Genomic DNA, 27,777 nt, shown 5'->3' with positions numbered 1-27,777 from the left:
CCAGCTACCTTCAGAAAGGCTGATACCAGGCCCACCCCTGCCACCTTCTCATCATCCACCAAATAAATACCCCTCCCTCGCCCTCGTTAGCCAAGGGACGTCAGCCGCTTTCACGGAGCCCTTGGGCTCATTAATCTCCCTTTCCCGAGATGCGAGGCCACTGCGGGCTCTGACGCCTGGGGGGGCATCTCCCCTGTGGACAAGGCTACAGCGGGGAGGGCGGACACAGCGGGGCAGGCGACCCCGCGCACTGCGAAAGGCCGCAGGGAGCACCGCACACCGCCGCCCCACCCCCGCCCCGCGGCGGGACTCGGCCACGCACGACCCTATCCGGACACCTCCCCCGCTAGCCCTTTTGTCCGGGTGCGGAAGGCGGGGCACCTCGGAGGCGTCCCAGGGCCGGGGGAGACAGTCCAGATCCGCCAGGCCCGGCCGGGCTGCACAGAGCATGCGCGCTCTGGCGCCCGCGGCGCGGGGGGGGCTTGCCCAGCCAAGCGCTGACGTTGACGCTGCCATCAGCTGGGAGGATGCATCGGAGGGGACCTCCCACCCCTCAACACGACCCCATCGCCCCCCCTGCTTCTTACAGAGAGAATGGGCCCGAGTTCCTGACCCTTGGGCCTCTCCAACTTGGGGAATGTTTCCCACGGACAGCGAGGACTGGATGGAGGAGGCGCTGCCGATGGAGCGGTATCTTTAAGACCCCGGGCCCTGCTGGGGGAGGGAAGGGGGCTTCCCCTGCGTCACCCACTCAGCAGAGAGAGGCTGCCTCAGAGCTGCCTGGGCTCACTGTGTGACCGGGGGTAAGTTTCAAGCTCTCTGGCCTCAGTTTCCACCAACGTGACCAGACACCCTTGGAGAAAGGAAGGAGTGGGCTCTGACCTGGCTAGGCTTGGAATGGGGGACAGAGAGACAGGAAGCATCTGGCGATGCCACCAGCAATAATAATAATGTGAGTTAGCTCCGTCGTGGCTGATGTGCCAGGCCTGTACCTGTGTGTTCTCCCTGCCCCAGGAGGTAGTGCCACTGCTGCCCCCCGCTGGGCAGATGCGGCCGTGAAGGCCCCTCGAAGGGCAGTGGCTTACCTGTCGCTCAACCCCAAAGCCTGTGCTCTTAAGCCACGGGAAGGCCCCAGAGCACACCCCCTGCAGTGGGTAGGGTGGGACCCCGTTTCTCAGAAGGTTTGGAGAGAGTCCTCAGCCCCAGTTCCCTGGGCAGGGAAAAGTCATCTGAGAGGAAGATCTGGGAATGCTGTGCTCAAGGCCACCGCACTCACCTGTCTGTGTTCACCATGACCCTTCCCTGACTGACACCCCTAGAGCTGCTCCTCCCGGAAGGCCCTGCTGGGGCACCATTTGTTCCTTTGGTCTAAAGCTCTGTCCGCGGTCTATGCTATCCTCAATTGCTCACACCTGAGTGGGCAAGAGGCAAGCAGAGCCTTTCCTAGGAGGCGCTGGGATGGGGATGGGTGGGGGTCAGGAGGGCAAGGGTGCCCCCCCACAGCCCTCACTACCTTGAGGGAGCAGTGGGAATGGGAGCCCCTGGGCTCAGCGGCTGCTCCGTAAGGCGCACGTGTTCACCACCCACTGGCCGCCCTCGAGCAGCTTCATGGGGAGGTTCCACAGCCTCAGCTTTAGCACCAGCGTCACCAGTGGCGGGCACCATGGCCAGTGTGGGCCATCGGCTGCCGTCCTCGGCCCCCAAAAGAGCCCAGAGACTCACTTTCAGACCGCATCCCCTCCCTACCAAAGAACACAACCACCAGCCATTGAGCTCTACATTTATCCCCATTTTACAGATAGGGAAACTGAGGCTCTGAGAGGTTTAAACACCCAGGACTGCACAGGAAGTGGAGAAGCTGGGATTCAGCCCTGTTGCCCACATTCTTCTGACACTATTGATTCCAGGATCCTTACTGGATCTACCCCCACCCCTGACACCCCTAACACCTTAGAGTGTCAGATGAAACCTCTGTGACTCCTCTGAGCCTCAGTATCCTCTTCTGAAAAATGTATTCAGGTAATGTATTCAGTCCACAGTAACAGGTTTTCTTCCCCTAACATTTAAACTTTCTGGGACACCCCCCCTTGGGACAGCCTCTTCCAAAATTGCCTCACTAGCTTGCTGCCCCAAAATCTTTCATTCCAACCCCAGGACCCACTCAGCAAGGCAGGACACATCCTGAAGGCGACTTTCTTGAGTGAGCCAGTCGGGGCTCACAAACTGCCCTTTTCCTGGGCATCCTGTGTCCTCAGGACTTGAGCAAGGAGCCTCCAAGGCCAGGAAGGCAGGGTGACCGGCTGCAGTAACCCGACCCCAACCCTGGAGGCCGTCCAGCTCCACGTGCTCCACTGTAGCTATTCCTTTGGGCAGGTCTGTGACTCCTCTTAATAACTTAATTGTTTTTCTTTTATATGGACCATTTTTCTTTATCCTTAAGTAAGTTTGTTTACTGACTAGTGTGAATGGAAATTCAGAGTCATTCTCCAAAAATAAAAAGCAACTGAAATTTTAATAAACTTCCTCAAAAAGGAATCAGTTTACAGTCAGATGCTGAAGGCCTTGACCTGGGGCCTTGTCTCCCTCTGTTAAAAAGGCAATTTGCTGTTTTTGAAGAATTGTCAGCATCTAAGTCTTTCCCTTCAGTTTCATTAGAAGAATTAAAGGAAAACTAAAAATTGATATTTCTAGCTGTTTCATTTTTTAAAGATTTATTTATTTCTCCCCACCCATTCATTGTTTGCATTTGCTGTGTCTGTTCATCTTCTTTGTTTCTTTAGGAGGCACTAGGAACTGAACTCAGGACCTCTGATATGGGAGGGAGGCACCTGATTGCTTGAGCCACCTCCCTTCCCTCTTTTGTTGTGTCTCTTGTTATGTTTTTCTTCTTGTATCTCTTTTTATGTCATCTTATTGCATCAACTCACCATGCCTGCCCATCATGCCAGCTCGCTGTCTTCTTTAGGAGGCACCAGGAACTGAAATGAACCACAGACCTCTCATGTGGTAGGCAGGAGCTCAATCACTTGAGCCACATCTGCTTCCCTTCTAGCTGTTTTGATCAAGGGAAGGAAAAAGAGAAGACACCAATATCAGAATGAAAGAGGGCCATCACTACAGATCCTACCAGCATGGAAGGGAAAATAAGGGAATATTATGAACAACTTTATGCCATGAAATTCAACAAATTAGTTGAAATGGATACATTTCTGAAAAGACACAAATGACCAACACTGACTCAAGAGAAAATATGAAGAGTCATCTATTAAGGAAGTTGAATTTCAAGTCCAAATGTTTTCACTGGTGAAACATTGAACGAAGAAGCAATACCAATCCTACCCAAATCTTTTAAAAGAGAAAATTGAAAAAGTAAGTATTTGTTCTCCTTGTGGGTCCACTGTTAACACCATGTCCTTGTAGCACCTAAAGTCACCTCATGCCAGGTATGGTGTAAGATCTTGCTTTGGGAAACCCAGGTCTAATGCACCCAGAGTGGGGCAGTCTTGCCTGAGGGCACAGCATGTCTGTGCAGAAACAGGCATGAGCCAGGCCTCCTCAGGACTCTTCTGGATAAGGATTCAGAAACTCTGAACACCGAACATGCCAGGCCCTGATGGTCAAACCCTGCCTTGGCCTCAGTACTAACGGGTTACACCAGAGGGTTGCTTGACCTCTCGTGCACCCCAGGATGCGTGAGCATTCCAGCCTGGGGGGTGAGGGGTGGGGGTCAGTGCAGGGAGCCAGTGTGCCACTGGGCAAGTCACAGGTCCCCTCTGACTCAGTTTCCTAATCCATAAAATGGAACAGTCATTTTGCCTGACAAGAGCCATTCTGGGGCCACACGAAGAGGCACAGAGTTCTCAGCAGACGTTGGAGGGCATAGGTGGGCACCACTGCACAGCTGTGTTCCCCATGTCAATTTCCTGCCCTCCTGGGCCCAGCGCTGTGGTGCCAAGTCTCTGTTTGATCTCCCTATCTTGATGGGATTCTTTCCAAAAAGGACTTGGCTCCTTCAGTCGTGCAGAGGAGTTATTAACCCCTTCCCTGCTGAGTCAGCTAACACACCTGAGCTCTGCAGTTCCGTTAACCCTCCTCTCCAGGTCTCCTGCCCCTTGCTCTTATTGCCTATAAAAAATAACAATGATGATAATAAAAATTATCTCGTAATTCCTGGGCACTAGGTATCTTCAGCGAGTCAAGATAATGTGTTGATTAAAAAGACAGGTTCGGGGACATGATTTGGGATTGCTACCTGAAACTGTTCCCTGAATTGCAATTCTAAGACCCCAAACAAATGTCTTTGTTATTTCTAGGTTGGCATTACATGGTGTCAGAAATGGGTTCTGAAACAACTACAGACCTGACTCTGGAGCTGTGGCTGGATTTGAGCTCGGTACCGGCCTTGTGTTCTGTTGTGTCCCCAAGGGCCCGGGTTCCTGTCAAAAGCTCCCAACCCTGACTGGAAATCCACTCCTGATGGGGACCCAAAGCTCAGTGTTACCAAGGATGAGAAGTAGACAACATCGGATGTAGGCAACCATCCCAAGACCCGGGGCCAGGCCTGTATAATTAATACTTACTGGTGATTTTAGGCTTAGATCACCCAGAAGTAGCAAGCATCAAGTACGAACAGCTAACCCAGGAACCTGACCTGGTTTTCTTCAGGTTGGATGAATTCAGTAAAGCCTGCTTTCATCTTCATTTCCATCCCACCTCACCCCTTCTCCGTACCCCAATCCATCTCTGTCCCTCCTGCAATGAATCCTACCCATTTTAAACTCCTCATTCTCAACCCTTGCCCTCTCTTCCTGGTCATTCACCATCCTTTTTTCCCAACCAGACAAAGGACTGGTGACCTGGGCAATCTATCAAATTGCTGGGTCTGTCCTGATTTAGACTTCATGGAAGGGCCCCAGTTATTGGCCACACCCATAGACATTCAAACCCAGGTAAACATAGAAGGCATATTTTGTATAGACCAGGTATGGGACCATTTAAAGATAAAGAAACTGAAACTTAGAGAAAGAACTTACCCCATAGCAGGCAGAGCCAGAATTCATGGACCCTCTGAGTCCATGCTCTCAACAGCTCTTCCCCCTCTCAATTAGAGGTGGAGTGGGCATCACCATCCCAGAATCCTCAGGATTGGGGAATGAGCAGCGGACTAGAGTAGACTTACTGGTGTTCTACTATTGTGATTCTAGCAATAGAAGAACTGTTTTCATTGATGTGGAGGCAGTGGCCACTGGAGGTTCTGAGGGGAACGAGAGGGAAAAACAGGTGCAACATGGGGATATTTTCGGGACTTGGTAACTGTCCTGAATGACATTGCAATACCAGATATAAGCCATTATGTATCTTGTCATAACTTACAAAAAAATTGTGCGGGAGAGAGTGTAAACTACAATGTAAACTATAATCCATGCTTAGTGGCAATGCCCAAAATGTGTTCATCAATTATAACAAATATGCCACAAAAATGAGGGATGTTGTTAATGTGGGAAAATGTGGGAGGGATTGGGAGCGGGGCATATGGGAACCCCTTATACTTTTTATGTAACATTTATGTAATCTCAGTGTCTTTTTTAAAAAAATAAAAAAGGATATATTTTTTAAAAAGAAACTTTTTATAAAAAAAAAAAAACAGTTCTTAACAGCACCTGGTGTTGCATCATCCGTGTAATGTGCTCTGAGCATGGAAAACCCATATCCAAGGTGGTTGGAACTTGGTGCAAAAATTAATTGGCCAAGTGAGGACTTAAAGCATGTTTCCCCCTTAAGGTGTGCCTGAGGAGCTTTGGGGGAGCTCAGAGGCCCAAAGCTGAAGTTGCAGCAAGTGTGAGCTCCGAATGGGCGCGGTGTTCGGGGTTGGGTTGTGATTACTGGAAGGAGGGAGGAGCTGAGGAGCTAGGATGTGGGGCCAGCCACTCCCCATCTGTGGGCAAGGAAGGGTCCTTGGGGGAATGTTGACCAGGGCAGAGAGCATGACTGACAGAAAGGGCTGGCAGATGTCCAGTAGAACCTGTGTCCTTGGAGTGGTGGCAGGGCCATTGCCAGGGGACAGAGCTGCAAAGGAATGGTTGTGTTCTTCAGCATGAGAGGCGTTTTGCTGGGGTGAGGGTGAGGAAGGGCGGAGGGTGGGTCAGGCAGGTCAGGGGCTCTGGGCCCCCCGCCCTGCCCCACCCTCCACCCCAGCAAAGCGCCCACCTGAAGCGTTTTGAAGACTGAGCCCCAGGTCCCGGCCCCATGTGTGCTGGACGGTGTTGAGCGTACCCCTGGGCACCAGCACTGCAGGGGAGTCACCCCTCCAAACCGCAGCCTGACTCCCCGGGTCACGCCTCAGACACCATGGGGGGCAAGGCCGGAAGAAGGGCAGGGTCTCTCCCCACTGGGATCCCACAGCTGTAGGGAGACTGACTGGCCTGGTTTGGCCAAGACAGGAGTTCCTGGGACATGGGACTTTCTGTGTTTAAAAAAAAAAAAAAAAAAATACAGGGAAACTGATGTGCCTCAAACAATTGGGCTCCCGTCTACCATGTGGAGGGTCCCAGTCACCCACTGCACCTGGCCTGGTGATGACCAGCTGGCCGGCCATGCCTGCCTGCAGCCTGGTGCAGATCTCAAAGATGTGGGCTGAGATGACTCGGAGGCTGTTGGCAAATCCCACCTGGGCCTGAGCAGGAGTTCCCGCTCCTGCTGCGCTGACCCCCCTGCCACCCAGGAGCTCTTCGGAGGCTGGGCCTGAAATCTGCTCCCCATAGCATTTTTTTTCTATCTGGTTGCATCATTGTCTTTTTGGTGAGTTGCTTTACCACTCGGGGGTCTTCTCCACTGGGACATCTTTTTTCTTTTTCTTTTTTAATCAGGAGTTCCCAGGGATTGAACCCTGGTCCTCCATATGGTAAATGGGAGCTCAGTTGCTTGAGCCGCAGTCGCTTCCCTCCCTGTGCGGTTCTTGACACTCCCCTGGGTGGCATTGGGAGCCCTCTACAACCTGACCCACCTCCCCTGCTTCCCACTGGAGGTGGGGTGTTTTAATCTTTGCTGTGTGATGTGTCACCTCCCTCTCTGAGCCTCGGTGTGTTCCTCTAAGGACCCTGACCAGTCATATCCTCCCTGTAGGCTGTGAGGTCGACAGCATCGAGTAGGAGCAGTGCCTGGCACACAGTGGGCCCCCATGAATAACATGGGGTTTGGGTCTTTTTATTGTCATTCTGTTGCTTAATAGCATGCTATAATTTTTTAGACTGAACACGAATTAATTTTGCCATAAAGAAATAAAACTATTTAGTCATTTTAAAAGTGTCTATTGGTATCCACAAGAGGGCACTCCCTCCCCAGCAGGATTCCCCTCACTACCTGGTTTCCATTCTAGGACCTGCCAATTTAATACCAGTTTTTCAAGGGGCAAAAAAAATCCTTGAATGCACACATCATTTGTGAGACACACCCCCATTTCAGAAACTTAAAAAAAATTTTTTTTAATATGTATCTTAGAATTGAGATGTGATGTTTTGAAAAAGCGCTTGAAGTAAAAAGAAAAAAAAATGTTTGCAGAAGCAGCAGCCCAGGTGTCAGGGCCTCTGGTTCGGGCCCAGGCGCCTCCTCCTGGGTCTGGCAGGACACTCCTGCCTCCACAGTCCATCCCCTCTTAGCGGCCAGAGGGAGCGTCTCAAGACAACAATGAGCTCACACCGGGACCTTTATTAAACTGCCTAGTGGCTTCCCATTGTTCTAGAAGCCCGAGTCTTAGGGGGAGGCACTGCATGCTGCATCCTTGGGGACCCCTCGACCCACTTGTCCCTTCGTTCCCTCTGCTGAGCCACACTGGCCTCCTCGCTTCCTCCAAAAATGCCAGCTGGCATCTTTGCTGTTCCCTCTGCTGGAAGGTTGGAAGGTCCCCTCCCCACCGCCCAAAAACGCCAGGTCTGGAATCGGCTGTCCCAAAGCACAAGCTCCACTGCCCTACCAAAGGCCCCCTTGCGAACACAGGCAGGCATCAATGTTCTTTGGGGACCCGCGTGAAATGACGGATGCCATGAGGCATGGGGTGCACGTCCTTGGGGCACGAGGACTCGCGGTTCTGGATCTCCTCCTCATCACAGGGCAAAGGAGGCCGACGGTGCGTGGCCACAGGGAGATTCAGCAGGCCACAGCCACACAGAACACCCACAGCTGCCCGCCAGGGCCCACCTGCCAGTTAGGCCCTCAGAGAAGCACGATCCCCAACCTGACTCCCAGAGCAAGACCGGCTGGAGGCAGGGCAGCCCTGGCCCTGGGAGGACCAGAAATGCCCCTTCCTGCCCCTTTCTTTCCTTCACCCCCAGGCCTTTGACCCTGCAGTTGCCCTCAACTGGAAGAACGTCCCTCGTTCTTTCACCCTCCAGCTGCCAGTCCAGCTTGCCCCTGCAGACCTTATGCCGTGCAGAAGCCCAGGAACCCAGAGCCAGTCGGGACCTCAAGGCACCTTGTCTGCTGCCCCTCCCCCAGCAGCCCCACCGAGGTTTGGGCTCACACATGGGGTCTGTGTTCCCCACTGGGGAGGGACTAACCCAAATCCAGCCAGGGCAGGAGAACAGAGTACATGCAGCCCCAGCAGAGGGGAAACTGAGGCAAACCCAGAACAGTTGGGCTCAAGCTCAGATCTCCTGAGGGAGGCCAACCTTGAGCTAAAAGTCATTACTGTTTATTGGACAAATAAGTATCCAAAACCTAATATGCACCAGGCATCATGCCAAACACATGAACTATGAACAAGACAAGCCTGGTCCTGCACTCGGAGAGCTGACATGCTAGAAGATAAAGAGGAAAAGCAGGGCAGGGGTCACAGAGCGCAAGGGTGATGGGACATTTGGGGGGCTATTAATTTTGAGCATGAAGGAAAGGCCATTTCACCTAGGGGTCATCCTTCTCAGACAGAGCAAACAGCAAACACAAAGACACCCCCCCCGTCCAGGAAGCCACGTCGGATTGCTTCTCCTGGTCCTTACCTCAACATCCACACACTATCCCATGAGAGACGCCTGTCTTACGCCAGATGCCCAATCCTTGGCATGGAGTATGTGCTCAATAAAGATAATCTGTGGGCTAAAATAACAAGGAGGCACCACACTGCAGAGGAATGATTTGTTTTCCCAGCAGCAAAGGGCTTGGTCATCTTCATTCCAGTGTCCCCAATGCATTGGGACAGTGCCTGGCACACAGCAGGTGTTCAGTAAATGTTGAACTAATGTCCAATTTGGGAAGTGGTGCCAGAAAAGCCGTCCCCACATCCCCTTGGTGCCCTCATGCCCCATGTGCTGGTGGAGGAACGCCCTCCCAGGGTTGCCAGCCGGGGTCATGGCCCCTCAGCCTGCTTGGTTGAGGAAAGTTTCTGCTCCACTGGAGACCAATGGCTGTTTGTTCCTCTGTTGGACTGTCAATTGTCAGGAGATGAGCAGGAGGTGTGTGTCTTCCTGCTCCTTTCACAAGTGACTTGGCAGTGGTTGCAGGTCCTATAGAGGGTGATCTGGGAGGGGCTGGTTTAGGAGGAATTGCAGCAACAGGGTGTTCACGCAGCACACAAGGCGTGCTGGACTCAGAGCTCAAGTGCCGAGGTTACAGGTATGTGTGTGAGGGCATGAGCACGTGAGAATGTACGTGAGTGGATGAGTGTGAGTGTTGAGTGTGTGAGGGTATAAGTGAGGGTGTGTGCACAAGTGCACATAAGGACATAGAAAATGTTTAGGAGAAAGTGTACCAAAATGATCTCTAGGTCAGATCCAGGTGGTTCTTTTACACTTTTCTGTATTTCCTTAATTTTCTATACTCAGCATGTGCTATTTTAGAATCAGAAAAGAGCAAAATCTGAATCGTTTTTTTTTTTAAGCTTAACTTATATCAACCCCCCTCCCCAATTGCCTGCTCTCTGTGTCCATTTGCTGTGTGTTCTTCTATGTCTGGGCAGCACCAGGAACCAATCCTGGGACCTTCCAGAGTGAGAGAGAGGCACTCAATCTCTTGCTCCACCTCAGCTCCCTGGTCTGCTGTGTCTCTTACTGTCTCTCCTCCATGTCTCTTTTTCTTGCATCATCTTGCTACACCAGCTCTCCACTCGGGCCAGCTTGCCACGCAGGCCAGCACTCCACTCAGGCCAGCACTCCACGTGGCCCAGCTCTCTGCGTGGGCCAGTTTGCTGTGCAGGACAGCTTGCTTTCACCAGGAGGCCCCAGGAATCGAACCCTGGACCTCCCATATGGTAGACAGGAGCCCAATTGCTTGAGCCACATCCACTTCCCTGAATTGCTTTTTAAGACCATTGATGCAAAAGGCAGAGAACAGGTGGAAAGGAGGAAACAGGCTCCTTCACTCTGGCCTGGGAGAGAAGGGAATGGGAGCAGGAGCTAAAAGGTGGAAGGCGGGGCTGTGGGGCTACAGGAGATTTGGGGATGGAGTTTCTATGGGGACATGGAAATGTGGGGAAGCACCAGGACCTAGGAGGCATTCCATCGGGGCTCCAACCTGGCTCTCACACAGTCTCCCTGTGTGACGCTGACCTCAATTGCCCCATTTGTTTTCTAAGCTCCTTCAGTCCTGGATGATCTAGAATTATTTGCCCAACATCCCATGTAGGGGACTGGGCCAGGAGGGCCTGGACATGGGTGGCAGGACAGACAGAGGGTCTCTCAATCCCACTGAGCTCATTCCCATCTTTTGTTTTGGCGTCTGTTATTCTCCAGAGATAAGTTGCCTTGAGTTCCTGCTGCCAGGAGGGCCCCTGCCAGCTCTGGCAGCCAGAGACAAATCTCCAAGGTTGGGTTTAGGGAAAGTGGCTGGGGGTAGGGAGTGAAGCTCAGGATCTATCATTAAGTGCCTACAATGTGCCAAAAATAAAACATGCATGCAAACACCAGTCAAGTTATTGCAAACTGGGGCTGGTAGGTTGAGGGGAGTGTTCCCAGTCCCAGAGTGGAGTAGAAGCTTCCCCTGAGGTTGGCCCCTAAGTCAGGAACTCCTGTCTCTAGAGGGGATGCCGAATATCCTACAGACCCAGGCAGTGCAGAGGCCTTTGAGAAAATCCCCTAAGGCCTGGTAATTGCCACATCCCCACCCATCCTCTCTACCCTCATCCCCAGCTTTCTGTAGAAAGCCCAAAATTATCCCTTCACCTCCCATCTGAGGACAGAGTCACTCAGCCTGGCCTTGGCCCTGCCACTGCTTTCTTCATCGACAGACAAAACTGATCCCCCCACCTCCCCATCCTGAGTTGTCCACCTGAAATGCTGCCCAGAGTAGGTTACAGTGGAAGGAGCAGTGGATCTGTCTCAGAAAAGCCTGGGCTCAAACCCTAGCTCCACCAGTTTCTAGCTGTCAAACCTCACATCTCCCTAAGCCTCAGTTTCCCCCTCTGTAAAATGGAGTGAATGCTTAAGAGGGCTGTTGTCCAGTTCAAATGAGCTCTTGGGCATGAGAGGGTTTAGGAAATAAAGCCTGGACTGGTGAGAAGGATCCTGCTTTCCCCCTGAAGAAAGACCACAGCCAGCCCATCCCTCAGCCATTCTGCCTCATGGCCTGTGGGACTCCAGCATCTCAAAATTTATTTTATTCTCCTGGTCTCTGGTGAGGAACCAGAGAGAAGACAAGTCAGCAGGGCAAGGACAGCAGGATGAAGGCCACACCCGGTAGGGCCTGAGAGGGCACAAGCCACAGGCAGCACCCCTGTGGGCCTGGAGGACGGAGGTCAAGCTGGAGAGCAGGACGCAGGCACCTCAGAACCTGACGTGGGAGCCCCTCTTCACGGAGGACACAAGCCCTGAGCGTTGCCTGAGTGAGGGGACAAGGGTCTTGGGGGTCACTGACCTCTGCAAGATGGACTCAGATGCCTGGGATGGGTCTGAGGGGGTGGACTGGGCCGGGGAGGCTGACCAGGGCCTCAGCAAGGAGGAGGACTGGAGCCCTGGGGGGGTGGACGAGTTGGAGTCTAGGAACTTGGAGGCGGAGAATGAGAGGGAGAGCAAGGAGGAGGGGGTAGAGGGGACAGCAGGCATGCTGGTGGCAGCATCAGGCACAGTCTGCTCCTTGTCACCCTCCAGGTCCTTCTGGATGTTGTGGGTCATCACACGGATGTGCCGGACCCTCTCATCTGGGATCTTGTGTATGGTGGAGAAGTCAAGCTGCTGGGTGGGCTTCAGGTCACTGAAGTGCAGGTTTTGGTAGATCTGAGGTGAGATCTGTGGGAGACAGAGCAGGGGAGCTCGGCAGGGGCGCATGCATGAGGCTTGCAGGAAGGAAGTTGGGCCTCTCCCTCCACGGAGCCCTGAGGTCTTCCCACCGGAAAGGGAGCTCCAGAGCACGTGGCTCCTGCTAGCAGCTGCAGTCTGCGGGCCCTGCTAGCCTACTCTGTGCCAGGTCAGACCCCGCCCGCCTCTCTACACTCTCGTCAGGGGCTCGGAGTGGGCTCGGGGCCATGCGCACACACGCCTGCCTCTCCCGCCAACACTCGCCAGGTTGCACTTGAGGCTGTCTGCAGGACAGGGGCGAGGGAGTCCTCTGGCGCTAGCCTCTCCCCAGCTTGGAACAGGGAAGGCCTGCAGGAATGTAACATGGCCTTTGGCATTATCTCACTTGTACCTAACCCCCACCGTTTGAGGGGAGGGCGTTCCCACAGTCTCCCTGCAGCAGATGGGGAAAATGAAGCTGGGAGGGGCTGGGGCTGGGGTCTCCCCAAGCAAGCAGCAGGGTAGGACGCAAGTCTGCTCTTTCCACAGCCCCTGCTTCTCCTTTCTCACCCCAAGGAGGGCTATGTCCCTTCCATCCACACGTCTTGCTTGCTGGGTGTTGGCCTCATGAGCCCTGTGTCTGCTCTTGAGCAGCTCTCGGTCGTGGGAACACAGGCAGTAGATGCACTAACCAGCAAATAAATAACCACAGACTACAGGAAATGCTTTGAGGGCTGCAGACGGTACCAGGCCCAAAGAGGACCTCCTTGCACATGTCCCCTGAGTTCTGTCCTCAAAGAAAAAAACTGAGCCCATGGCCTCAACCAGGGCCTTGTCAAACAAACCAGCCAGATCAGTCACATTCCAGAACTGTCTGTAGCTCAGAATCCTGTTAAAGGGTGGATGTTGCCATCACTGCCTCTCAGAAGCCGTGTGGGCACAAGGTGGTCACTGATGCAGATGGGACCCTTTTGTCTGCAGCTCCAGCGTCCCAGGAAGCTGGCTCCACCCAGCCTCACCTGATACTTCATCCAGGCATACTGCACATTGGTAGACCAAAGTTCAGGACTCCGAGACCGTTTCTTGTGCTTATACGCTGCTCCCAAGACTTTACTCTCCTGCAGGAGTCATAGGCAAGAGTGAAGACTCAGGGCTGCGAATTGGGGCTCCTCTCCCCCTGCCCCAGTGTCCCCCATTCAGCCTCACCAGCTTGCCCTGGGACTCCCAGTTGAGCCAGCTGCTCTCAGTGTCCTCCAAGGAGCGCTCTCCTGCCCATGGGGACAGCAGGGCCATCCTGTGTACTCTGGCCCAAGCTTCAGCCTCCTTGTCTGCCTTCCCGTATAGGAGATCCATCAGCGCCACCTGCTCGTGCTGCTGGTAGGCCAGGATATCAGCAAGATTCTTCTCCTCCCTGCCATGAAGGGCTTTCCTTTACAGGCTGTAGCCCCCGCCCCCAAGAGGTGGGATGGCCTTCTCAGGTACCCCAAGAGGTGTCCCTCTCCTAGGCCTGATTCTCTCTCACCTTCTCGTCCTTCTTCCATGGCCATACTGCCCAGGGTCCGTCATTGAGCAAGTGTTCAATTACATAAGCAAAGTCCAGATTAAGCTAGTCCCCAGCAAACCCTGTGTCCCTGCCACCATGTGCTCTCCACAAAGGCCAGATAACACCTCCCACACCATTGTGGCCCTAACTGAACTGCCCAATGTGGAATATTTAAGCATCCTTCCAGTCCCAGAGAAACCCTATCTCCAACTTGTTTGGAAGCCCCCACAGGAGTGTCAAGGTGTTTGCTTTGACAGGGAGCTCAGAAGCCAAAAATACTCTGTAAGTGCCTGGAAAACTCCTACTTACACCTCAAAGCCCAACTCCAGAATCTCCTCTCTATAAAGCTTTCCATATTGATCCACCGAATCAAGAGGATAGTCCTCTGAGTCATCCTTGCTCTTAATACTCCTACGACTTAACTATCGCATAGTAATGAAGTCACCGGTTTACATATCCACCTCCCCAAGTGGACTGTGAGTTCACTGAGGTAGGACCTATGTCTGGATTGTTCTGGGCTGGGAAGTCAGCGGGACCTCAAAAAATATTTTTTGAATGAACCAAAATTATTTAAGACTTGGTCAGAAATGAGGGTAGAGTGTGGTTGGGGAAGTAACTTTAGGGGAAGGAACAGATAGCAAGCAGCCTTCTTCCCCATGAATCAAAGAAAGAATGCAGTATCTGCTTAGAACTAGAGCCCTGGGCAGGACCTAGACACTTTCCTGCCCGAGGCCTCTGGATACTTAGAAATGGCCTCTACAAGGTAGTCGCCCCTGGCAAATCTCAGCCTGGCCCAGAGGCAGAGTCCTGTCTAAGGACTTGAGTATGATAAAATTCCCCCCTTTACTGTTCAACCTTCCAGCTGAGCTGGGCAAGAACAGGGCCTCAGGCCCTCACGGCACAACCTCACCTGTGGAGTAGGCTTGCCTGCAGGCCTCAACCCTCTGGCCTTCCCAATGCCCACCCCACCATGCCCAGCACTATCCAGCCCAGGTGCAGGCTGCCTGGGTCCTAGGGAGTCTCTGAGCGATCCCTTTCTAAGGCCAGAGAAGACAGAAGGGCTGTGATAACTCACTGCAACTTTGGCTGGAAGGCCTTCTTGCTGGCATCCCTGGAGTCATCCCTGTCCTCAAAGGTAGCTCTTTGCTTACCATCACCATCCACGCAGGGATCCTGTAGCCTTGTCCAAACATGCACGCCAAACGTCCCTGAGATTGAACGAGATACTCTACTCAGTAACGGGAACTGGACTGGCATATTACCCTTCTCTGAATCCTCTGCTTTCTGCTTCCCCCCTAAAGAGTCCACCATCAACCCCATAGACCCGGTCCCACCATATGCCAGGCATTATACTAGGAACTCAGTAAACATCTTCAGGAATCAGACACCAATCTACAAATATGCTTGGAGATCAGACCTAAAGCTTACTGCCCCAAGTGTAGGCTGAGATGGGAAGACTACTGTGAAACAATGACTGAATGATCCTCAGTGCAGCTGTAAGTCACTCATGAGTAAAATGGCAATGGTACAAAATGACAGGGCATCCTCAGATGGGAGGTTTGGGCAGGGAGGAGGGTATTACTGGAGTAGAAAGTAGGTAGTAAGAATAGAGAAAAAGGAGTCCTACTTCCAGACAGAGTACAGTGAATGGGATACTCTCCTTCTGGCAAAAAAAAAAAAATTACAAAATCATATTTTTAAGAGATTTTTGGAAGGAAAGAAGACTAGATAACTAAAATTAAAGCGAGGGAAGATTCCTTCCAAGAAGTGCAGTTGGGAACTGTTTTCTGTTCTGAAGGCATGTCCTGAATCTGGACACAAGCTGAGTGAGAATCAGGCTTGGCTTAAGTAGAAAGAATCTACCAGATAGAAGAGATATCATGCTAGCTGGAATGATGTATTAAATCAAGTGGAGTCCCAAATGCACCACAGTTTTTCCCACAGGATATTTGCTGAGTGCAGGGGGGTAGGGGAAGCTCAGATTCTGGGAGCTGGGGTAGAAAGGCAGAGTGAAATCATTGCAAGATAGAGTCCCACAAGAGGGAGAAGCTACAACAAACACAAAACACACTTCATTTATAAGACAATTAAAAACAGAGGTGAACTAAATCTACCCAAAGCTGTAATCAAGCTACAAGGCAGTTCAATTCCTGGCAGGATTGAGGTGATCAGCCATATTCAGAGTAAAGAGCAAATGCTCAGTATGAAAATAACTTCAACTTCAGTCTCTGCATTATTTTTAACACAAAGTCTAGAAAATTATTTTTTTAAGTATAAGACATGTGAAAAGTAGGAAAATGTAACCAATAATGAAAAGCAGAAATACACAGTAGAAGTAGACTCACAAATGATTCAGATATTAAACACACAAAACTTCAACGTAACTATTATAAACAATGCTAAATTAAAAAAAGGAAATATGAACTAAATGGGTGAAAAGGAGAATTTCAATAGAGAATTGGACTCTTAGAAAATAATCAAATAAACAGTCTAGAATAAAAAACACAATGTCTGAACTTAAAAATTAATTGGCTGGACCTGAGCCTCAATGGAGTTGCAACACCTACTCTCCAGTTCATTGGATTCACCCAGGACAACTGCAAGGAGGTGATGATGGACAACCACCATACCAAGGAACCGAGAGAGCCTACAACTGTGAGCAAGAGATTCCCATCCATATGCGACCAAGCCCCTCTCAATTAGAGGTGTAGTGGGCATCACCATCCAAGAATCCTCAGGATTGGGGAATGAACCATGGACTAGAGTGAACTTACTGGTATTCTACTATAGACTTATTGTGATTCTAGCAATGGAAAAACTTATATCATTGAAGTGGAGGAAGTGGCCACTGGAGGTTCTAAGGTCAGGGAAAGGGAAAACATGTAATATTGGGGCATTTTGGGGACTTGAGAATTATCCTGAATGAAATTGCAATGACAGATAAAGGCCATTATATATCTTGCCATAACCTACAGAATTGTGTGGGAGAGAGTGTAAACTACAATGTAAACTATAGTACATGCTTAGTGGCAATGCTACAAAATGTGATCATCAATTACAATGAATGTACCACAGTAATGAAGGATGTTGTTAATGGGGGCAAATGTGCGTGGTGTAGGGAGCAGGGCATATGGGAATCTCCTATATATTTTATGTAACTTTTATGTAATCTAAATATCTTTAAAAAAAACAAAACAAAAATTTTAATTTAATTGGCTGGAGGAGTGACAGCATTAAGATGGCAGAGTGAAATGCTCCAGGGCTCTATACCCCAAAAGAATCTTTATACAGCAAGCAAAAACTGGCAGAACCATCTTTCTCAGAATTCCAGAAAACAGTTAAAGGGCTGCAGTAACTGGGAGAGTGCCAAATCAAGAAAAAGACAACTTAAAAATGGAAGGAAAACCTCATAGTGCATTTGCTTGCCCTTTTCCCACCTGCTCACTGGCTCAGTGTGGAGCCAGCCTGTATGCCTAATTCAGGTCCCTGTTCCTGGTTCAAGAGGAAGCAGAGTGACCTTTGTGCACATACTGGTGTGTATGGAGGTCTGTACCAGTCTGTGTGGTGGAAGATTGAAGGACTAAACCAGAACACTTGTCTGATTTGCCATGCCAGAATGTGGAAGCAGCTTACAAGGCAGTTGAAGCAGTGTGAGAAAATAATCAAATAGTAGTTGCCTGGGGCAAAGAATTCCCAGCTTTAATACGTACAGTACAGTACCTGGGACCAGGAAGAGGTCTTCCTTCCTGGGAGAAGAAAGGTATTCTAATCTTTGTAAATGGGGGAATTCCTAAGGCCACACACAAGCTTAGGAACAGACACCTCAATGACTAAATTCCAAAGTTAACACACTGAAATATTAAAATGTCCACTGTGTTTGAATAAAAAATAAATCTTCCATAATTTGTTGAGTTGCCTTTTTCTGTTATTTTTTTTTTTTTTGAAATAAAGCTTGAATAAAATGGCCAGTATGCAACAAAAGATTACAAGGCATGTAAGGAAAGAGGAAGTGATTATCCATTCAAAAGAGCAAGATAAAGCATCAGAAATCATCAAAGAGGAAGCCCAGGCTTTGAACATACCAGACAAAGGCTTAAACTTTGAGGGCTTGAATGAATCACCTGCACAGAAAAGCAGAAAAACTGACTGTGGGGAATCTTGATCTGTATCTTTGAACTCCGGAAATTTTGGGTAGTGTCTGTATGCATTTTTCTTAGCTTTTATCAGATTCTCAAAGAGCAACAAGATTAAAAAGTAATTAAGGAGGAGGGGCAAGATGGTGGCAGAATAAGAAGCTCCAAGAGTCAGCTCATCCTCCAGGGCACTTAGTAATTACCCAGAGCTATCTAAAACACCCATTCGGTGGGCTCAGGAGACTGGAAGAGCATACTGCAACATCCTTGAAAGAATGGAAAGAGGAGACTGCCCATCTGCAGTGGATTCATGAGAAGACCACTCCACACCACAGAGGCCATTGCCCATCCTCCACTGGCAATGCAAGCAGCCTCAGGAGCTATTCTGTGGCTGGAGTTGGAAGCTCCATTCCCAAAAATTGGGGAAGAGGAGACGGTTGGGCACTGACTTCAGCTTCTGATTAGTAAATTCAGGTGGCTAAAGTATAATCCTAAGAACAGCTAAAGTTTGAGCCTGTCTAAATTGGAAAGTGACTGGAAGCCACCATTTTAACTCCACCCCAGGAAGAAGGAAAGCAGGGCTGATTGAAAATCACAACAGTAGGGACCAGCTTCTTTCCACCCAGATCCGATCACAGCCCTAGCCAAGGCTCCAGCTCCACCTCCAGCAGAAAAAAAAGTAGAAGAACCTGCACCAGACTCTGCAGGCAACTTCAGGTGCTTTTAGCTGGCACAGACTGGATAGCCAGACACCTGGGGCTCCATCCCTGCACTGCAATAGGATAGGAAGGGAGCTGTTTCTTCAGCCTATCTGGGCAACTGCAGGCATGTTCAGCCCACATGGATTAGATTTTGGGGCACTCCCAAGGGTCCACCCACACTTCTGACAGGGGAGGAAGTAGGCCAGTGCTATGTCAGCCCACCTGGGCAATTGAGGTCAGTTTTGACCCACATGGCTTAGTTTGCAGCCCACACCTGCAGCTCCATCCCCACCCCAAGCAGGGGAGGAAGGCACATGAAGCTCCGTCAGTCTCTCTGGGCAACTACAGACAGTCTTGACCTGCATGGCTTGGATTGCTGCACATGGCTGCAGCTCTTTCCCTACCCCCAGCAGCAGAGAAAGATGGGAGAAGCTTCATCAGTTCCTGGGGCAATGTGGGCAGCTTCAGCCTCCACAGCTTACAGTACCAACTATATCCTCAGCTCTTTCTACACATCCAGCAAGGGAGAAAGGGCAAGAAAGTCCTAAGCTAAAGAGAGAAACTGCACCCATAATACATCTAATAAGCCAGATGCCAGCACACACATACAAAAAAAAGTATAATCCATTCCAAAAACAGGAAAATATGGCCCAGTCAAAGGAACAGGAAAAGCTTCCAGATGACATAAAGAAGTTGAGATAACTAATTATAGATGTTCAAACAAATCTCCTTAATACATTCATGAGATGGCTAAAGAGATTAAGGATATTAAGAAGACACTGAGGGAGGCAGATGTGGCTCATGTAGTTGGGTTCCTGTCTACTACATGGGAGGTCCCTGGTCCAGTTCCCAGTGCCTCCTAAGAAGACAGTGATCTGGCATAACAGGTGGGCATGGTGAGCTGATGCAACAAGAGATACAAGAAGAAAAACATAGTGGGAGACATAACAAACTAGGGAGTAGAAGTGGCTCAGACAGTTGGGTACCTCCCTCCCATATCAGGGGTTCCAGGTTCAGTTCCTAGTGCCTCCTAAAAAAACAAGGAAGATGAACAGACACAGCAAGTGCAAAACAAAAATGAAAACTGTGATGCAACCAGACATTTGCACACCAATGTTCATAGTGGCATTATTCACAATTGCCAAAGGATGGAAACAACCCAAGTGTCCATCACTGATGAATGGATAAACAAAATGTGATATATACATATGATGGAATACTATGCTGCTGTAAGAAGAAACGTAATTGGGACACATATGATAACATGGATGAACCTTGAAGACCTTATGCTAAGTGAAATAAGCCAGACACAAAAGGACAACTATTGTATGGTCTCACTAATATGAACCAAATACGAAGAATAAATGCATGGAGTTAAAATCTATAGTATAAGTTATTAGGAGAGAGGAGGAGGGCTGAGAAGTACTGCTACTTAATGTATGTTGAAGTTTTAATTAACTTGACTGTAAAAGTGTAGAAATGTATAAAAATGGATGGTAACACATTATAGTGAGTAGAACTAATGCAGCTGGTTTATAAGTGGGGTTGTGGCTGAAGAGGGTAGTCTAGGGATGTAAATGTCAATTGAAAAAAATCTAGAGAATAATCTAGGGACTGAATAACATAGTGAACCCAGAAGTAGAGGAGAACTGTAGTTAATAGTACAAAAACAACAATGTATTTCTATGAACTAGAACAAATGTTCAGCACTATTGCAAGGTGGTGAGAAACCAGAGAAGCATGGGAAAAATGTAATTAATGTAAGCTACAGAATATAGTTAACAGCAATACTGTAATATTCCTGCATCAATGCCAAAGAGGTACTGTGTTAATAAAAGGGAGGGTTATGGAAAAAATATACCAAATGTACCCTATAGACCATAGCTAGTAGTAATATGTTGACAATATTATCTCATAATCTGTAACACATGTTCCACAACAATGTAGTGTGTTAGTGGAGGGGTGCTATATGGGAATTCCACACATGCACATGATTGTTTTATAAATTCAAAACTGCTCTAATAAAAATTTTTTTAAAAAAACATGTCTTAAATATGCTCAAAGAGCTAAAGGAAAACACAGAAGAACTAAAAGAAATCAGGAAAATAATATGTGAACAAAAGGAGAACTTCAATAAAGAGACAGAAATCATACAAAGGGAACCAAACACAGCTGATTACCACAGTATCTGAAAGCAAAAATTTCCTACAGAGGTTTCAACAGCAGATCAAAGCTGACAGAAGAAACACTTAAATTGAATATGACAATCGAAAATATTCAGGTTGAGTAGTAGAAAGAAAAAAGAATGAAGAAAAGTAAACAGAGTCTAGGAAAACTGTGGATGCCATCAAGCATACCAATGTATACATTATGGGAGTCCCAGAAGAAGAAAGAAAGAGGGGGCAGAAAGAATATTCAAAGAAATAATGGCTGAAACCTCCCCAAATTTAATGAAAGACATGAATATACATATCCAAAGAGGTGACTCTCAAAACATCCTCACTGAGACACATTATAAACATATTGCCAAATGCTACAAACAAAGAAAAACTGCTGAAAGTCACAAGAGAAGCAACATATCATGTACAATCTTAATCAATAAGATTAAGTGACAATTTCTCATCAGAAACCATGAGGTAAAAAGGCAGCAATATGATATATTACAGGGCAGAAAGAAAAAAATTGTCAACCAAATTCTATATCCACCTAAACTGTCTTTCTAAAATGAGGGAGAGACATCCAGGAAGATGGCAGACTAGAAAGACACAGGTCTCTCTCCTCTCCCAGAAAAATAGCTAGAGTACAAGCAGAAACAGGCCGGAAAAAAATGTAGGTTTAGGACACCAGGGGAAGCCTGGATACCCAGAAGAGAGAGAGGCAAAGGAAAAGAATCTCAACCACAAAACTGTGAGTTAAAGCTGCAGCTGGAGCTGCGGAAGCCCTCCTCCCTCCACCCTCTATCTCCACTCCAGATAATTTTGAATTCTCATAGACAAAGGGGGTCCACAGGGATCTACCTCTCTAGAAAACTGGACAGAAAGGGACACAGCCTAAGGCTGACTCAGCTTTTGACCCACAAATATGGTCTGCTGCGTCCCAGGAGCCCTTCCAGGCAGGGAGGGGCCACACCATTGTTTGCCTTGGGAGCCAGCAGCGAAGGACTAAAGAGATGCAACCCTCTCAAACATCTTCCCTCCTGACCAAGACTGGTTGTTGAGGATGCCGAGGGGAGTGGAATTATTTCCTTTCTGGGGAAAGAGGGGCTGCCAGCAGATGACAATGATGACAGAGAAATTTATAGCCCTAAATGCCTATATTAAAAAAGAAGAAAGAGCTAAAATCAAAGATCCAACTGAACAACTGGAGAAACTAGAAAAAGAACAGCAAACCATTCCCAAAGCAAGCAGGAGGAATGAAATAAAGATTAGAACAGAAATAAGTAAAAATGAGAACCAAAACAAAAGAGAGAAAATCAACAAACCCAAAAGCTGGTTCTTTGAGAAGATAAATGAATTGACACCCTTAGTTAGATTAACAAAGAAAAAAAGAGAGAAGATGCAAATAAATAAAATCAGAAATGAAAGTAGGAAAGTTACGACTGACCTCACAGAAATAAAAAGGATCATAAGAGGATATTATTAGAAACTGTATACTAACAAACTAGACAACCTAGAGGAAATGGACAAGTTTCTAGAAATGCACAAACAACCTACACTGATGCTACAAGAAATACAAGGATCTCCTTGAGTGCCACAGTAAAGTGTCTCAAATAGTGGGGACCCTGAGGGTTCTAGAGACATCCAGAAACTATAAGTAGGGCTGACAGCTCAGAAATTTGGCACCCTGTCAGTGGGCCTTACTTTGGAATTTATGTTCCCCAGTGTAACAGAGTTTAACTCATTTATAGGTTCTCTACATATGGCTCTTCTGCCCCTTTTATTTGAACCTATAATTAACACTATACTTGATAAATATATGTCCCAGAGACTTAAATCTTTGATCTGCCCATGTGCCAGGTAAGTCCTAATTTTCAGAAGAATTGCAACACCTACTCTCCAGTTCATTGGACTCACCCAGGACATCCAACAAGGAGATGATGATGGACAATGCCCATCCCAAGGAACAAAGAGTGTCTGCAACTGTAAGCAAGGTAGTTCCATCCATCTGCCCCATGGGATCTAAGTTACCTCTCAGAAGCAGAGTGGGCATCGCCATCCCAAAATCCTCAAGACTAGGGAATGAACAGTAGATTAAAGTAGACTTATTATTATTCTACTATAAACATTATTATTCTAGCAATGGAAAAACTCTTACCATTGATTCATTGATAAAAAGGCAGTAGCCACCAGAGGTTCTGAGGGATGGGAGAGCAAAGAATAGTTGTTACATGGGGGCATTTTTGGAACATCCTGCATGACATTGCAGTGACAGATATAGGCCATTGTATATTTTGTCATAACCTAAAAAATTGTGTGAACAGAATGTAAACTATAATGTAAATTCTAGCCCATGGTTAGTAGCAATGCTTCAATGTGTTTATCAATTATAACAAGTATACCACACTAATAAGGAATGTTGCTGATGTAGGAAAGTGTGGGAAGGGGAGGGAGTGAGGCATACGGGAATCTCTTAGATTTTTATGTAACATTTATGTAATCTAAAGCTTCTTTAAAATAAAAAATTAACGAAAAAAAAAAAAAAACTTAACAAACCAATCACATTTAAAGAGATTGAATCCATCATCAAAAATCTTCCAACAAAGAAAAGTCCAGAATCAGATGCCTTCACAGAGGAATTCTACCAAGCATTTCAAGAAGAATTAACACCAATCCTGTTTAAAGTCTTGCAAAAATTTGAAGAGGAGGGAAAATTACCCCACAGATTTTATGAAGTGAACCTCACCCTAATAGCAAAGCCAGGAAAGATAAACAAGAAAAGAAAATTACAGACCAACCTCTCTAATGAACATAGATGCAAAAATTCTCAGCAAAATACTTGCAAATCAAATCCAACAACGTATCAAAAGAACTTTACACCATGACCAAGTTGGATTTATTCCTGATATGTAAGGGTGGTTCAACATAAAATCACCTCACTTAATACACAACATTAACAAATTGAAGGATAAGAACCACATGATCATGTCTAAGAAAAGGCATTCAACAAAATCCAGCATCTATTCTTGGTAAAAACACTTCAAAAGATAGGAATAGAAGTAAAATTCCTCAATATGATAAAAAGCATAAATGAAAAACCCACAGCCAACATTGTACTCAATGGGGAAAGGTTGAAAGCTTTCCCACTAAGATCAGAAACAAGACAAGGGAAGCAAATCTGGCTCAACAGATAGAGCATCCGCTTACCACATGGGAGGTCCAGGGTTCAAACCCAGGGCCTCCTGACCCATGTGGAGCTGGCCCATGCGCAGTGCTGATGTGCACAAGAAATGCCATGCCACGCAGGGATGTCCCCCGTGTAGGGGAGCCCCACGCTAAAGGAGTGCACCCCATCAGGAGAGCCGCCCAGTGCGAAAAAAGTGCAGCCTGCCCAGGGTGGCACCATACAAATAGAGAGCTGATGCAGCAAGATGACGCAACAAAGAGAGACACAGATTCCTGGTGCTGCTGACAAGAATCCAAGCAGACACAGAAGAACACACAGTGAATGGACACAGGGAGCAGACAACTGGGGGGGGTGGGGAAAAGGGGAGAGAAAAAAACAACAACAAAAAGAAACAAGGCAAGGATGCCCAGTTACCACTGTTTTTTTGTGTCGTCCCACCCCTCCCCCCCCAGTTGTCTGCTCTCTGTGTCCATCTGCTGTGTGTTCTTTTGTGACTGCTTCTATCCTTATCAGCGGCACTGGGAATCTGTGTTTCTTTTTGGTGCGTCATCTTGTTGTGTCAATTCTTCATGTGTACGGCGCCATTCTTGGGCAGGCTGCACTTTCTTTCGCACTGGGTGGCTCTCATTACAGGGTGCACTCCTTGCACGTGGGGCTCTCCTATGTGGGGGAAACCCCTGCGTGGCACAGCCCTCCTTGCGTGCATCAGCACTGCGCATGGGCCAGCTCCACACAGGTCAACAAGGCCCAGGATTTGAACCACAGATCTCCCATGTTGTAGACAGATGCCCTATCCATTGGGCCAAGTCTGCTTCCCAGTTTACACTGTTTTTCAGCAGTATGCTAGAAGTTCTAGATAGAGCAATTAGACAAGAAAAATAAAAGGTATCCAAATAGGAAAAAAGGAGGTAAAACTCACTACTCATGGGTGGTATGAGTCTATATTTAGAAAGTTCTGAAATATCTACAATAAAGCTATTTGAACTAATAAATAAGTTCAGCAAAGTGGCAAGATACAAGTTCAATAAACAAAAATCAGTAATGCTATTGTACACTAATATTGAACAGTCTGAGGAGGAAATCAGTGAAAAAATTCCATTTACAATAGCAACAAAAGACTCACATACCTAGGAATCAATTTAACCAAAGTATAGGACATATATACAGAAAACTACAAAACAATGATAAAAGATATCAAAGAAGACCTAAACAAATGGAAAGACATCCCATGTTCATGGATTGGAAGAATAAATATCATGAAGATGTCAATCCTTCCCAAACTGGTTTATAGATTCAATACAATACCAATCAAAATTCCAACAACCTGGGAAACGGACTTTGGCCCAGTGGTTAGGGCGTCCGTCTACCACATGGGAGGCCCGCGGTTCAAGCCCCGGGCCTCCTTGACCCGTGTGGAGCTGGCCCATGCGCAGTGCTGATGCGCGCAAGGAGTGCCGCGCCACGCAGGGTGTCCCCCGCGTGGGGGAGCCCCACGCGCAAGGAGTGCACCCATAAGGAGAGCTGCCCAGCGCGAAGAAGGGAGCAGCCTGCCCAGGAATGGCGCCGCCCACACTTCCCGTGCCGCTGACGACAACAGAAGCGGACAAAGAAACAAGAAACAAGATGCAGCAAAAAGACACAGAAAAACAGACAACCGGGGGAGGGGAGGGGAATTAAATAAATAAAAAATAAATCTTTAAAAAAAAAAAAAAAATTCCAACAACCTAATTGATAGAAATAGAAAAGGCAATAACCAAATTTATTTGGAAAGGAAAGTACACCCAAATAGCCAAAAGTATTCTAAAAATAAAAAAAGAACAATGTGGGAGGACTTCCACTGCCTGACCTTGAAATATATTATAAAGCTACTGTGGTCAAAACAGCATGGTAGGGAAGCGGATATGGCTCAAGTGATAAGGCTTCCACCTACCATACGGCAGGACCCAGGTTTGATCCCTGGGGCCTCCTGGTGAAAAAGAAGAAAAGAAAGCATGCCTGCACAGTGAGACAGTGCCTGTGTGGCGAGCCGAGTGCACACTCAGTGAGTCAAGTGCCCATGCAGTTAGCCGAGTGCCCATGCAGCGAGCCGAGTGCCCATGCAGCAAGATGAGTGCCCATGTGGGTGCCCACACAGTGAGCCAAGTGGCCATGTGGTGAGGCGAGTGCCCGCACAAGTGTATGCATGGTGAGCCAAGTACCCACATGAGGGCCCACATGGTGAGCCAGTGCCTGTGTGGTGAGCCAGTAACCACGCAAATGAGCCACGCGGCAAGATGATGATGCAACAAAAGAGAGACAAAGGGGAGAGTAAAGGTGAAGTACAACAGAGACCAGAACTGTGGTGGTGCACTTGACAGGGAACCTTTCTTCGCTTCAGGATTAAATCCCAGTGAATCCTAGAGGAGAAAGACAAGAAGAGAAGACAAAAAGAAAAATAGACACAGAAGATCACACAGTGAATGGAACAGACAACAAAAAAACAGCGGGGGAGGGGAGGGAAGAAAAATAAATAAATGTTAAAAAAAAAAAAAGAAACAGATTGGTATTGGCATAAAAATGGACATATCAATCAGTGGAATAGAACTGAGAGTCCAAGAATAAACCCTTAACTCTATAGCCAACTAGTTTTCAACAAACCTACTGAGTCCATGTTAACAGAACAAAACAATCTTTTCAACAAATGGTGCTGGGATAACTGGATATCCATAACCAAAAGAATGTAAGAGGACTCTATTTTACTCCCTATACAAGAATCAACTCACACTGGATCAAAGACCTAAATATAAAAGCCAGGACCATAAAACTACTAGAAGAAAATATAGGAAACCATCTTAAAGATCTTGTAGTAGGTGGTAGTTTCTTGAACCTTACATCCTAAACAAGAGCAACAAAAGAAAAAATAAATGGGACCTCTTCAAAATTAAACACTTTTGCACCTCAATAGACTTTTGTCAAAAGAGTGAAAAGACAGCTGACTCAATTGGAGAAAATATTTGGAAATCACATGTCCAATAAGGGTGTAATATCCATGATATATAAAAAGATGCTACAACTCAACAGTAAAAGAGAAAATGACTCAATAAAAAAATGGGCAAAGGACTTAAATAAACATTTGTCCAAAGAAGAAATACAAATGGCAAAAAGACACATGAAAAATTGTTCAGCATCACTAGCAACTAGGGAATGCAAATCAAAGCTACAATGAGAAATAATTTCACACCTATTAGAATGGTCACTATTAAAATGACAGAAAACCACAAGAGTTGGAGAGGATGTGGAGCGATAGGAACACTTATTCATTGTTAGTGGGAGTGCAGAATGGTACAGCCACTGTAGAAGACTGTTTGGCAGTTCATAAAGAAGTTGAATATATACTTGCCACATGACCTGGCAATACCACTATTGGATATATACCCAGAAAAACTGGAAGCAGGGAAGCGGACTTGGCCCAGTGGTTAGGGCGTCTGTCTACCACACGGGAGGTCCGCGGTTCAAACCCCGGGCCTCCTTGACCCGTGTGGAGCTGGCCCATGCTCAGTGCTGATGCAAGCAAGGAGTGCCCTGCCACGCAGGGGTGCCCCTGCATAGGGGAGCCCCATGCACAAGAAGTGCGCCCCATAAAGAGAGCCACCCAGCACGAAAGAAAGTGCAGCCTGCCCAGGAATGGCACCGCACACAAGGAGAGCCCACACAACAAGATGACGCAACAAAAAGAAACACAGATTCCTGTGCCGCTGACAACAACAAAAGCAGACAAAAGAAGACAACACAGCTAATAGACACAGAGAACAGACAACCAGGGCAGGGGGAAAGGGAGAGAAATAAATAAATAAATCTTAAAAAAAAAAAAAACTGGAAGC

At 47.8% G+C, this 27,777-nt stretch overlaps 1 protein-coding gene and 1 long non-coding RNA gene across 2 annotated transcripts in view; one reads left to right on the top strand and one right to left on the bottom strand.

Annotated features, from left to right (window-relative positions):
- Positions 1 to 443: 443 nt before the first annotated feature.
- Positions 444 to 5,659, top strand: LOC101446260 (uncharacterized). Its single transcript, XR_009183197.1, has 2 exons — positions 444 to 3,369; positions 4,182 to 5,659. It is a non-coding gene; the product is annotated as an uncharacterized lncRNA (long non-coding RNA).
- Positions 5,660 to 11,551: 5,892 nt separating this feature from the next.
- The window catches only part of EFCAB8 (EF-hand calcium binding domain 8), a 118,516-nt gene continuing 102,290 nt past the window's right edge, over positions 11,552 to 27,777 (bottom strand). Inside the window, exons 24-27 of the mRNA XM_058287350.1 lie at positions 14,816 to 14,948; positions 13,404 to 13,608; positions 13,217 to 13,315; positions 11,552 to 12,209 (exon numbers count right to left, since the gene is read on the bottom strand). Coding sequence (XP_058143333.1) covers positions 11,748 to 12,209; positions 13,217 to 13,315; positions 13,404 to 13,608; positions 14,816 to 14,948 — 899 coding nt within the window. The 3' untranslated portion in view covers positions 11,552 to 11,747. The remainder of the gene's footprint in view (positions 12,210 to 13,216; positions 13,316 to 13,403; positions 13,609 to 14,815; positions 14,949 to 27,777) is intronic.

Source organism: Dasypus novemcinctus, chromosome 24 (genome assembly GCF_030445035.2).
Source record: "Dasypus novemcinctus isolate mDasNov1 chromosome 24, mDasNov1.1.hap2, whole genome shotgun sequence".
NCBI classification, from domain to species: Eukaryota; Metazoa; Chordata; class Mammalia; order Cingulata; family Dasypodidae; genus Dasypus; species Dasypus novemcinctus.
This window is presented reverse-complemented; position numbering and strand designations above follow the sequence as displayed.